This window comes from Arvicanthis niloticus, chromosome 14 (assembly GCF_011762505.2).
Source record: "Arvicanthis niloticus isolate mArvNil1 chromosome 14, mArvNil1.pat.X, whole genome shotgun sequence".
In the NCBI taxonomy this organism is placed as follows: domain Eukaryota; kingdom Metazoa; phylum Chordata; class Mammalia; order Rodentia; family Muridae; genus Arvicanthis; species Arvicanthis niloticus.
Window position 1 is genome coordinate 27,658,608 of NC_047671.1, and position 12,584 is coordinate 27,671,191.

A 12,584-nucleotide genomic window follows, 5' to 3' on the forward strand; every position below is an offset into this window, starting at 1 on the left:
GCAATAGAGCAAAACACCTGTATAGTGTTTCTATTACATTAGACATCTTAAGTAATCTAGATGCTAACTAAAGTATCCAGAAGGAGGTTGGCATGGTGGCACATGCTTGTAATCCCAGTTCTTAGGAGGCTGAAACAGGACAAGCATGGCATCAAGGTCAAGCTGAGCGACATACCAAGACCTGATCTCAAACAAAAATATGTAGGAGGCACTGGTTACATACAAATACTCTACTGTTTTATATAAGAAACTTGACTGTACACAAAGTTTTGGTTTTAGGAGGTGTTCTAAAACACCCCACACCCAAACCCCATCGGTGAGTTTGGGCTACACTGCTTTAGCTGGCTCATGGTAGATTGCACACGTGTACCTGCCCAGAAGCTATCTGGATTCTCAAATGAAAGATGCACGCACGCACGCATTAACTTATTTCTTGAAATGACTTGGCTACTCAAGGGCTTGGCAGTTCTAAGCCTCCTGAAGCTAACATGCTCTTCCCTCCCATACTCCTGGCTCAACACCTTCTAAATCTTCCTTTGCCCAGCCATTGGCTGCTGGTATCTATATTGATTGGTCAAAAACCTACTGGGGACAAGGACCTTCAGCATTTGGACACACAGATTCTTGATTGAATTAAAACATTAGAACCAATCTCCAACACCCACCACACACACACACACACACACACACACACACACACACACACACACGATCGCAAAGGACAACTGTTTTGTGCAGCAATAAAATTATAAATGGATGAACCTTTTAGACACTGTGCTAAGTGAAAAAAGCTAGGCACAAAAGAACAAATACTTTATGATTCCAACGGCAGCAGCATCTAGAGTAGTCAAGCTTACATAGAGAGAAGATACAGTGGGGTCCCCAGGACCTAGGAGAAATGGGCATTATTGTCTATCGAGCACAGAACTGATGTTTGAGAAGGCGAACATTCTAGAGATGGTTGTGGCAAAGACAGCACAACATTGTGAGTGTACTTAATGTCACTGGATTATACACCTAAAAAAATTACTTCAGTGGTCAGTTTCGTGTTGTATATAGTATAAAATGTGTTTTATGTGTGTATGAGGTTATATAATTAAAGAATCTTGGGGCTGCAGAAATGGCTCAGCAGTTAAAAACACTGGCTGCTCTTCTACAAGACCTGGGTTCAATTCTCAGCACCCATATGATCTAAAACTCTAGTTCTAATGGATCTGATGCCCTCTTCTGGTCCCTCTGGGTATTGTACATATATGGTACACTTGCATCCATGCAGACAAAACACTCATCCAAAGGGGGGGAAAATCTACTTTTAAAAAAGTCTGATTGTCATATATAATTGAAGAACATAAAAATGTATGATACATATATTTTCAAATAAAACATTATAGATTGTTTCATTGATCTTAAAAATAAATGACACGCATTCTCTCTTTCTGTGTGTATTATAAAAAATTTAGTAAAATCTGTACACTTCTCTATTCTTGGAATTTTTTGTTGTTTGTGTTTTGAGAGAGTCTTGCTAGATGGTACAGGCTAACCTGCTCTGGCCTTCTGAGTACTGTGATTTCAGGCTTGCCCACTGTGCCCAGCTTATTCAGGGACCTCTTTTTTTATGCTTGTATTACTCCTGCAATTCTTTTTTTTTTTTTTTTCTTTTTTAAATCAATGTTAGAAATTGAACCTCCTAAGCAAGTACTTCATCACTCAGCTACAGTCCCAGACAGAACTTTGCAATTCTTAAAAGTCAATAAATAAAAATGGCCATGCCATGGCTGCCAAGTGGGCCAGTCTCCCCCACCCCACAGCACTCCGTACCACCAGCAAGGAGAACATGGTCTGCCCCACGTTGAAGCCGTGCCGCCAGTTGTGGTAAGTGATCCTCCGGTAGCCTTTGCTTAGCGAATACATGAAGCGCACGAGGGCCTGTGAACACACATGTCAGTGAGGCATGTACCTGCCCAGGGTGGCCAAGACCTCACTCCGGAGACCCAATGTTCTCCAACCCCATCACTGACCCAGATTGTGGGAAGTAGGCACAGATGCAGAAGCACCAGAAAAGTGCTGTACTTCTCCACACTGTGAAGGCGGGTGTTAGAGCCAAGGAGACCATGAGCTGCCCACATCCTCCACAGGCTGAGCTTCCGCAGTGATTTCTAAATGCGCCAGAGTGCAACGAGTCCTGGGAGAAAGGACTGTTTATTCCCATGGTTCTCCAGCTGGAGTGTACTTCAGAATCACCGGGGGTCCTTTTACTGTCAGAGTCCTCAGAGCTAGTAACACACTGATGTGCCCGCATCTGTGGAGCGTGTGGTGTGTGAAGCGTATTGCCAGTCTGACAGTGTCTTGGCTTGTACGGATGTAGTCTGGGGCAACCCTTTGAAAACCACTACTTTAATCAAAGTCTAGGAGGTTTGGGGCACCAGCCTCCTTCCCACGCTGCCTCCCACTGAGTACCGTTGAAAGGATTCCTGCAGTGAAGGATCCTGTTTCCAGGAACTTAACTAATATCTCCCACCCACATGAGAGCTTCTGGGCCCAGTCCAGACAGCAGTGCCTTTTCTACCAGAGGACTCAGACAGGCTGTAGGCACAAACTCTAAATCCCAAATTCAGGGCGCATACTCTTTCCACATGTTCTACAGACCAAGCTGTTCCTTTAAAATCAAAGAGAGAGGGAGGCCAGTGATCTGAGTGTGGTAGCTCCCACCTGGAGTCCCAGGACCCAAAAGCCACAAGTTCAAGGCCAGGCTGCACCACGTGATGAGCTCTGCGCTAGATGGGGCTGCAGAGGGAGGAAAGGCGAGCAACTTGGGGCCTCACCTCTTGCGGGATGTGGAATTTGTCCACCACTCTGAGCTCGTAGTACATCTGTATGCCGCACTTCACCAGCTCCAGCTCCGTGAGGGGCAGGTCACTGAAGTGAAATTTGTTGATTTCGTATTTCTCGGGATCTGGAAGTTCTCCTTGCTGCATCGGAGTGGAGTTCCAATGATTAAAGAACATGATGTGCTCCTGGGCCCCTCCCCCAGGTCTGCCAAGGAAAGCCAAGCGGGGTTGGGGGTCGGGGCAGGAGGGGCAGTGCTTGAGCCCTAATGCACCAGTCAGGCTGCTCACCAGGATCTCAGCCAGCTCCTCCTCCTCACATTCCCATGGCTCTTTGCCGTACACCTCTCTGGTTTTCTGCCATGCCCCCAAACAGCAGAAAAAATGCAATAGGTTATTGTCTCAAGAACCCAAGGAGACCCCCACGTCCCACTTTTGCTTTGGTCCCTCTTCCAGCAGAAGCGCCCAATCAGAGGCCGCTGTTCAGCTCAGGAGCCATGGAGACCTACACTCAAATTCAGGCTGTCACTGTCTAGCTGTGCTACTGAATGCCTAAATCTCAACCTCCTCTTCTGTTAAATGGGGATAACAAAACCTGGAATTGATAATTTGTGCTTGCTGTGTGTGTGTGTGTGTGTGTGTGTGTGTGTGTGTGTGTGTGTGTGTTAGAGACGGAACCCAGGCCTTTCCCATACTGGGAAACACTGTAGCATTGTTTTTCTTAAAAAGCAAAAACCTCAGGATTTTGCTTTTTAAGACAGGTCCCACTGTGTAGTCCAGGTTGGCTCATATTTGCTGGTCTGGAACAATCCATTCTCCAACCCCTGCTTCCCAAGTGCTGGGATTATGGGCACGCTCCACCACTCCTGGTTCTTGTTTTTAAACAGAATATGTGAACTAGCCAGACATGGTTTAACACATCTGAAATCCCAGCACTCAGAGGCTGTAGCAAGAAAATCTTAGACTTGAGGGCAATGTAAACTATATAGAGAAGTTCTGTTCAGCCCAAGCTGTATAAAACTGTCTCTGAACAAACAAAAGTACAACTAAAATAAGTGCATAAATTATTGTCACAGTGTAGTACTAACAATATTGCTATTTATATTTTTATTGTTCTTAGTGACGGAGAATAATGAGAATAACGAGGGTTTGGCCATTTGCTTTGCTTTGCTTTCCTTTCCTTTGCTGTGTGACCTGAGGCAAGTGCCTTCCTTCTCTGGACTGTTTTTCCCCTGTGCCAGATGAAGCAATCCTTCATAAAAAGTTAACTGTTTGTGATTTCTTGATCCAGAGTGGAATCTGTTAACTTCCTACTGGTTCATTGAGCCTGTGTATCCTTCTAGTTCACATATGCACCATTTGACTGGGATTACTGCCTGAGTCAAACCACGAGGCATTTCATCTAAACTCGGTGTTTTCTACTATGAATTGACCATTGATGGATAAGAAATCATCAAATTTTCTCTGGCATCTTCTAAGATTAAGAACTGACCTTTTGCTGGGGACATAGGTCGGTGGTGGAAAGGTTACCCAGCATGCCCTGGGTTACTGCATAACCTAAGCATAGCTGTGCACACCTGTAACCTCAGGTAGAGACGAGGATCAGAAGCTCAAGGACATTTTCAATTACAGAACAAGTCTGAGGCCGGCCTGGGCTCTGTGTGTCCTTAACTCACGAGGCTGGGCATGGTGTCACACACATGGAATGCCAGCACTGGAAGACAGAGGCAGGAAGACTGGCCAGCCTGGACTACTTATACCTCAAAAAAACAAAAGAGAGAAGGAAATAAGAGACCTCTGAGAACATTGGCCTGGGGTGTTTCAACATGTGAGGTCTTGGCAGCTCAGCTGGGTATCATACCCCAAGCCATTTGACTAAATTAGTTTGTTTGTTGGATCTTGGTTTATTTAACACCAATCCCCCCCACCCAGGAACAATAAACCACCAACCCCCACACATCTGGCTTCCCATTCATGGTTATACCCCTGATACATGAGCACCCAGCTTCTATTTGGACAACTTTCCTGATGGGTGCCCACCACCTACGGAGGCACCCATTAAGAAAGATCACAGAGAAGTAATTCATTTTCCTGACAAATGTGAACTGAGAACTCTTCTCATAGTAGGTGATTTGAGGCTAAGTTCCCCCCACCTCTTTGGGAAAGTGGGAAGACTTCAATTTCTTCATCTCTGCACTGGGTAAGAAGTGCTTCCCTGCACCCCTGACCAGGCTAATGCATACAAAGCCTCAAATATATTCGTGGATGCTGTGTAAACTGTATTTTGTTTTGAGACAGGATTTTATGCAGCTTGAGCTAGCTTCAAACATACTATGCAACCAAAGATGACTTTGAACTCCCGACCCTCCATCTGCTAGATTCTGTGATTGCAGGTGTGCACTATAGTGCTTTAGTGTGTACAGTTACTCAGTATCAAATCCAGGGCTCCATGCATACTAGGCAGGCACCCTGCCACTGAGCCGCATCTCCAGCCCTAAATTACAATGTGGTGTAATTACGGGAAAGCTTCCTACTCTCTTCGAACCACCGCTTTGCTCACCACATGGGTGAGTCCTATAGTGACCTTCCTTATAGAAGAGAGACTCTGAGAAATGGCTTCTGATCCACAGGGTTCTCAGATAAAGCCTGCTGCCAGAGTAAGAGCTAAGGCTAGTTGCCTCTGTCTCTAGTGTCAAGTCAGTCTTGAGCTCAGGGGAAGTGGAGTCTATGGTGCTGTCAGGTCTCCAAGACAGAGGTGACCCTGCAAAAGATATTGTTTCTCAGACAATCATTATTGGCTAGTCTCTGGTGTTCACCTATCTATCCTTGAGGCCTGTCAAATCTCTGTCCTACGTGGGAGAGGACAGGGCTGAGTCTACTCATCCTAGGCTCTGCCTCATGGGCTTCCTACAGGGCCTCTGGTTGGCACATCTCCCTGACATCCTCTACCACAGTGGAAACAAGCAAAGACCGCTACGCACCAAGATCTTCTGGATTTCATCGTTATCACATTTCACGTGATATTTTACAATATCCTGGAAGATATCCTTCCTGTTCTCGAGTTTGTTCATGGACTCGTAGGTGTCAGGGTTTAAGACTGACCAGCCCAGAAACTGAGTCAAAGACTGTAGAGAAAAGAAAGAGTTAGAGGCCGTAGCAGCCTGGGTCTTGATGCTGACTGAGGGGAAGATTGTTGAGACCTCAGTTTTCTCAGCTATAAAGTGTGTGGGGCAGGTGGGCTGTGATAAAATAATGGATGTAAATGCATTTTAAGTGAAGATTTATCAGTGACAATGTCATGAATGGAGATGTGTGGAGCAAAGAGGATGTACAGGGGAGCTTGGTGTCTTCTCATCAGTTCTCAGGTGATCCTAAGACTGCTCCCGATAGTGAAGTGTGGAAGTGAGGAGCGGTGAGGAAGGAGCATGGAGAAAGTGGATCTCAAGCCTCCTCAAGATTATGGCCTCCCATCCCACCCCACCTGCCGTGGTGAGGCAGCTGCACACTAGGTCCCACCACACAGCTCTCAAGGGCGACCCTGAAGCTGGTGGACACTGAACCCCATCAGCCAAGGGCCACCCAGCATCCCACACCTCCATGAGGGTCTCGTCCATGTCGTCAAAGGGCTTCCCATCTTTGCGGTTGTAAAACGTGGCCACGCCAACGATCTCTTCCTTCTTGTTGACGATTGGCATGGAGAGTACATTTTTAATCATCCATCCAGACTCATCCAGAGGCTCTTTCTGTAAGATAATGGCAGGGCTATACAGGCTCCACCACTTCCATGCAGCGCAGATTGCAGGGATTGAATTGGGGCTATGGCTGGACTCTAATGGCCTGGCCCAGTTCTAAGAAGATAGAATTTGGATCTTGTGTGGGTTTAGATGCCTACAAACACTGTGAACTCCCTAGGCCAAGAGCTATGGTTCCCATCCCCAAGATGTCAGGGCTGGCATGTGCCGGGCAGGGTGTTAGATGCCAGGATCAGAAACATCTCAGATAGGGAGTAGCCTAAACAATGTTCCTGGGGTCAGAAAGCAAAGGATGCAAGTGTTTTGAAATTGTAAGTGTCCTTGGAATTTACCCAGTTACCACTGTCTCTCCCTTCCATTCTTATGTAACTTGGTCCAAATTTCCACTATTTCTTGCTTCCCAAGAAAATAGGCAGATCCTAGTATATTCTGATGCTCTTTCTGGAGAGAGAAAGAAGAAAGTCCCATGGCTAAGAGATCAAATTAAAAAATGTCTTACCTGGAATTCAAAAAAGTCCTCTGCAGCCGCATTCATTATATTGCAGATCTGCAAGTCAGGAGAGGAATAATGCAATTGGTCAGGGCTGAGCAGGAGCCCACAAGCCCTGCTCCCTATTCAGAACCCAAGTCCTTGTCCAAGGCAGTATGCTGTCCTTGTCAGGTGGACAGATTCAAAATGGCTCAGGGTTATTAAATGAGGTTACCAGCTAGGAAAGTTCACCTGGTAGATTTTATTTCTGTTACATCCTAGACATTTCAGCTAAAAGTATAGCTGTCATTATTAATAACTGCATAGTATCCCATTCTGTGGCTTTTATGCTAAGTATTTGGATATCCAGGTACATGTGTAAGGTTGTGTGCATGTGTGTGAGTATGTGCCCATGCATGCACACCTGTGTGTGCATGTATGTAAATGCATATATGTGTGTGTGTGTGTGTGTGTGTGTGTGTGTGTGTGTGTCTGCCCATGCATGCTGTCCTGAAATTTGGAGCCAATCTGCTTCTGCCTCCTAAGGGCTGATGTTACAAGAAGTTCCTTTAAACATCTCTGGCTCAGTTACATTAGAGTTCTGTTTATTTGGTAGGAAGGAATTCATTCCTTGGGCTGTAAAGTAGATTAAAAAACAAAAAAAAAAATGTTTCAACTCTGCTTCTATATTGCTAGATTTCTCTCTTGAAGGTCAATATGATCCCCCTCTGGAACACTGGCAATGGAGCCACTATTTGTGTGTACTGTGCACAAAGACATCTGATTAACTGCTGAAATCCAACTGTGAATTATTTCCTCTTTCAGTTCTCAAAAAGTTCCCACATGGGCTAGCAACAGCCATGCTTGCGCAGAGATAGGCTGCAGAGATAGGCTGCCTGGCCTCAGAGAGGGAACTAGGCATGTCCTTTCTAAGCACTGTCCATCAGATGCCCTTGCTCCCTCCTCATTGTTGCTCCTAGTCCAGGGGCATGCTCCAATCTCTCCCACAGTCTTGCTAATCTTCTTCCGGCTGACATAGTCACCATAGCAACCATCCAGGCAAACATTCTCCTCCTTTATCTCTACCTGCTCGATGACCATCATTCCTCAGTTACTTTTTTGCTGGCTTTACCTCCACTTCACTACCAGATCTGTTTTTATTGGGTCTGCCAAGGGCCTCATGCTGTGGTGAGACTCCTGCTTCTTCCTCACCAGATCCCTGTGCTATATACATGTGGTCTCCCACATTGCTTCCTTGGTTACCATGGCCCTGCCTCTCCTGGGTCTCCAAACAGTTTTGACCTCTTCTGTTTGATCTTCACAAAATCCTCTTCCTCTACCAGCTCTGGAAACCTTGGCATCTCCCTTGGAGCTTTAATCTGCACCTGTGGTTTCTGGTGCTGCCTGACCCTGAGGCTCCCCATCTCTATCTCTGCATTCCATGGTGTGACAACTGTCTCTTCATCCCCCTGCTGGATATGCCCCTGAGAAATGTCTCTACTTCTTGTTGAGTATGGGTAACACATCACTAGGTATCCCAGCTCAACATCTGTGGTGTCCAACCCATCCAGCAGCTTGAGATCAACTCTGACCTGTCTCTCCTCTGCCCTCTGGCTTAATCACGAAGTCCTGCCTGCTCTGCCTTCTCAGTATTAGATCTAACTCTGTATCTCTTTCTTTGCATCTCGTTTCTGCTAAAGTTGTATTAAATGGAGACATTTATCTAGATCCTGAATCATCGTTAGTACCTAGTGACTGTCTGTCAGCCTTCATTGAGATTGGGGTTTGTTTGTTTGTTTGTTTGAGAGTCTCATTTAGCTCATGCTGGTCTCCAACTTACTATGTGGCCAAGGATAACCTTGAACTTCTGATCCTCTTGCCCCCACTTCTTGGATTCTAGGATTTCAGAAGTGGACCACCACAACCAGATTAATGAAGTATAGAGCTTCACGGATATTGGCAAGCACTCCATCACCTGAGTGACATCCATCCCCTGTCCAATTCTTTGAGACTCTTATCACCTCTTACTTGAACTGTGCCCTTCTCAGTCTGCCTCCAGTGACCTGTGGACTGAAGTTCCAGCCTTCCACACAGCATCCAAGGCCCACTAGATCTGGATCCTTCCTCCCTCTTGAGCTACCTTGAAATCTGTTCTCTTGTCTCCAACCTAATACTGTAGCAAAACTAAGCACACACAGCATGTCATGCACCCAGCTCTGCACGTCATAGAGTCTGCATATGGAGGGTCCCCAAATCCCATGGGTAAAATGAGACTCTTGCTCACCAATGAGACCCTGCAGGAAAGTAGTAGAAACTTTTAAGAGGTGATTGGACCTAGCAGGTACTCTTCCAATTATTGGAGCATGCCACTGAGGGAATATTGGAAGCCACACATCATTTCCCTGTCTCCTTTTGGCTTCCTGGACACTGATTTACCATGATGCTTTGCCACAGGCCAAAGCATCACATAGGGGTGATGTGTGACTAGCAGACACGACCCTGCTCTGGAACACAGGAGACAGCACATATCACTCTCCCCTATGACACTGAGTGGATGGGACATTGTTTTGGTCTAAATATGGAGGGGGCGAATCCCATACAGGCTTTTGAGTTGACAGCTTAGTCCTCAGCTGAATGGGGCTATTTTGGGGCCTAGCTATAGGAAGTAGGTCACTGGGAGTGTGACTTTGAAAGTTATACAAGGTCCCCAGCCAGGTGTTTTGTCATAGCAACTAAAAGTCTGAGTAACACAGGCATGGCAGGAGATAGCACACTGGTGCTCTGCCTTGGATGTGGGTAGGAGGGAGAGGCTGGGAATAGCAATTAAGTCTGGTGTAAGAGCTTGTTCTTAGTATCTGGGGCGCCTAGGAGATCAGCTAGTCAAGACATTGTCCCTGACATATTTGCACAAGTTTCTACTGTCAGGGACACTGTAAGCCTTTCCATGTGAGAGCTATTTCTCTACAATTGCTATTTCCGGACATGTCAATCAATGATCTACTCTCTTCTGTGGGTCGGATGTTGAGTAAACTAGAAAAACAAGAGCCTCTGGCTTGAAAGACTCACACTAGCCTTGTTTTCCTCATTCTCTTGGTTAAAACTCTCCTGTCCCCCCAGATTCAACCCCTTCCCAAGATGTATCACACTTACCAGACCGTTTTGAGCCACATAAGTGGGGAGACCGCTCACTAGAGCCCAGTGGTCAGCAGGTGGGTTCCTGAAAAAGCCAAAGCCAAATAAATAGTGACTTTCAAGCGAGGGGCTGTGCCTCCTCACTTTCAGCTGGACCATCCTCTGCTCCCACTCACTGCAGCTGCCTCAGCCCCAAAGGCTGGCCAGCCATGTACTGTGCATTCCGAAATGGGAAAGGTCATGAATAAAACATTTTCATGACTGTCCATGAGGATGAACACTCCAGACACTGATCGCTACTAACTGCGAAGCAGATGCCCTGTCTCCCCTCGTGAAGTGCGGAGGTGGTAAGTTCCCGCCATGGACTGAGCACAAAGCTAATACTGTAGTGTTTATTTCTAGGGGAAGCAACACTAGAACCTGGGCTCACAGTTACATGTTGTATAACAGTGCTTCAGTCAACAGTGGGCACATATATGTCAGTGGCCTCACAGATCTGTCACTCAGTACTGTGTATTGGTACAAAACCACTTGGCAATGTGCTTCTCATGTGTCCGACTTCCTTGAGGAGGGGACACATGATTTTTATTACTTTTTGCTTCATTATTTTAAGAAAAAAAATACACATACAGAAAAGTGTACAGCAACCATCATTAGTGAGGCACGGCGGTGACACACACCTTTAAGCCTAGCACTTAGGAGGCAGATGCAAATGTATCTCTGGGAGTTCAAGGCCAGCCTGGTTTACAAAGCCAGTTCCAGGATAGCCAAAGCTCTGTTACTCAGAGAAACCTTGTCTGGAAAAAACCAAACAGTAAAACAAAAACAACCATCATCAGTCATTATCAAGTGAACAACACTGGGCTAGAAAGTCAGCTTCAAAGGATAAGAGTGCTTGTTGCATAGTCATGAGGATCTGAGATCAGATCCCTAGAGCCCATGCCAAAGGCTGAGTGTGACTGGCTGCACACACCTATTACCATAGCACTGAAGGGTAGGGCATAGGGACAGGAGGGTGACTGGGGCTTGCTAGCCTCCAGCCTGGCTCCATGTTCAAACAGAGAGTGACAGAAATAGTCACTTGGTGTCCTCTGGCCTCAGAATGTGCACATGCACACACATGTACACACACATGTACACACACATGTACACACACACACACACACACACACACACACACACACACTGGAAAGCGAACATTTCAGAAATCCCACATCAGTTAAGAACAGAGGTGTCAGCACTTTGGAAGCTGCAGCCCCTGTCAATCGCAGCCTTCTCCCAAACCCAGGAGAACCATCTTTCTGGTGTAAGTATGTGGCTTTTCTTCAGCTTTCTACCACCTGGCTATGCTCCCTTGTCCTTGACAACCTGATCAGCCTGTTTTTCAACTTCCTTTAGAAGGAATTATTCAAGGCTCATTATTTTGTTTGCTTTCTCTTTCATGTCTGCAATTTTCTCCTTGCCACAGTAGCACGATTCATCCATTCACTTGTTGCTGGTTACCTTCTGCTTCCTTTCCGGGTTGGAGATCCCGTGAGGCAGCATTGCAAAGTCAGCTCTGTAGACTGTAGTGTCCGTCTTGGAAATATTAAGTGGGAAGATGTCTATCTTTCTAATTTCTAAAGTAGTAGCAATGTATGCCCCAGCTGTAGTATGCTGCTGCTTCTTTTGTTCCACGCCCCTGCCTATACTTAGCAAGTTCAGACTCCTGAATTACAGCCCTTCTGTAGGGTCTGAGAAGACTGTCACCGTGGTCTTCCTTATCTCAATGTGTTTGTAGTATGATTGCCGTTACAGACGTCCTGATCACGTCTTTCTCTTACTTTCCTGTAATGCTCCTTTTTCACTGGTTTAGATTTCTCTGTAGACTTGATGTGATGCAGTTACCTATGTCATAAATCTCATTTTACATGGCGACTTTTTTTTTTACACTTTATAATAAACAAGAATCCTAGATACGTTCAGCAATCTTTACCACGGATCTGTGTGGTCAGTAGAATATGGGAGAAGCTGAATATGCTTTTTATTTATTTGGAGTAGGGGGTGGGATTTGAGACAGGGTTTCTTTGTGTAGCCTTGGCTGTCCTAAAACTAGCTCTGTAGATCAGCTTGGTTTTAAACTCACAGAGATCTACCTACCTTCTTCCAAATACTGGGATTAAATGTGTATGGCACCACCACCAGGTTGAATATGTTATTTTTTTAAAACGTAACTTTTGAAATGTGTGTGTGTGTGTGTGTGTGTGTGTGTGTGTGTGTGTGTGTGTGTGTGTTTTTAAGCCATGGCATTACAGATGTGCCATGTGGGTGCTAGAAACTAAATCCAGGGCCTCTGGAAGGGCAGCCACTGCTGTTAACCACTGAGTCCTCTCATCGGCCCAGCAACAGTATTTACACCAGCAAAGA

The 12,584-nt window shown here is 45.9% G+C and overlaps 1 protein-coding gene across 1 annotated transcript in view; it reads right to left on the reverse strand.

Annotated features, from left to right (window-relative positions):
* Positions 1 to 12,584, reverse strand: part of Pde6a (phosphodiesterase 6A) — a 65,146-nt gene that overhangs the window by 27,356 nt on the left and 25,206 nt on the right. Inside the window, exons 7-13 of the mRNA XM_034517824.2 lie at positions 10,197 to 10,263; positions 7,077 to 7,124; positions 6,419 to 6,568; positions 5,807 to 5,950; positions 3,117 to 3,182; positions 2,823 to 2,969; positions 1,819 to 1,926 (exon numbers count right to left, since the gene is read on the reverse strand). Of these exons, the coding sequence (XP_034373715.1) occupies positions 1,819 to 1,926; positions 2,823 to 2,969; positions 3,117 to 3,182; positions 5,807 to 5,950; positions 6,419 to 6,568; positions 7,077 to 7,124; positions 10,197 to 10,263 (730 nt within the window). The remainder of the gene's footprint in view (positions 1 to 1,818; positions 1,927 to 2,822; positions 2,970 to 3,116; positions 3,183 to 5,806; positions 5,951 to 6,418; positions 6,569 to 7,076; positions 7,125 to 10,196; positions 10,264 to 12,584) is intronic.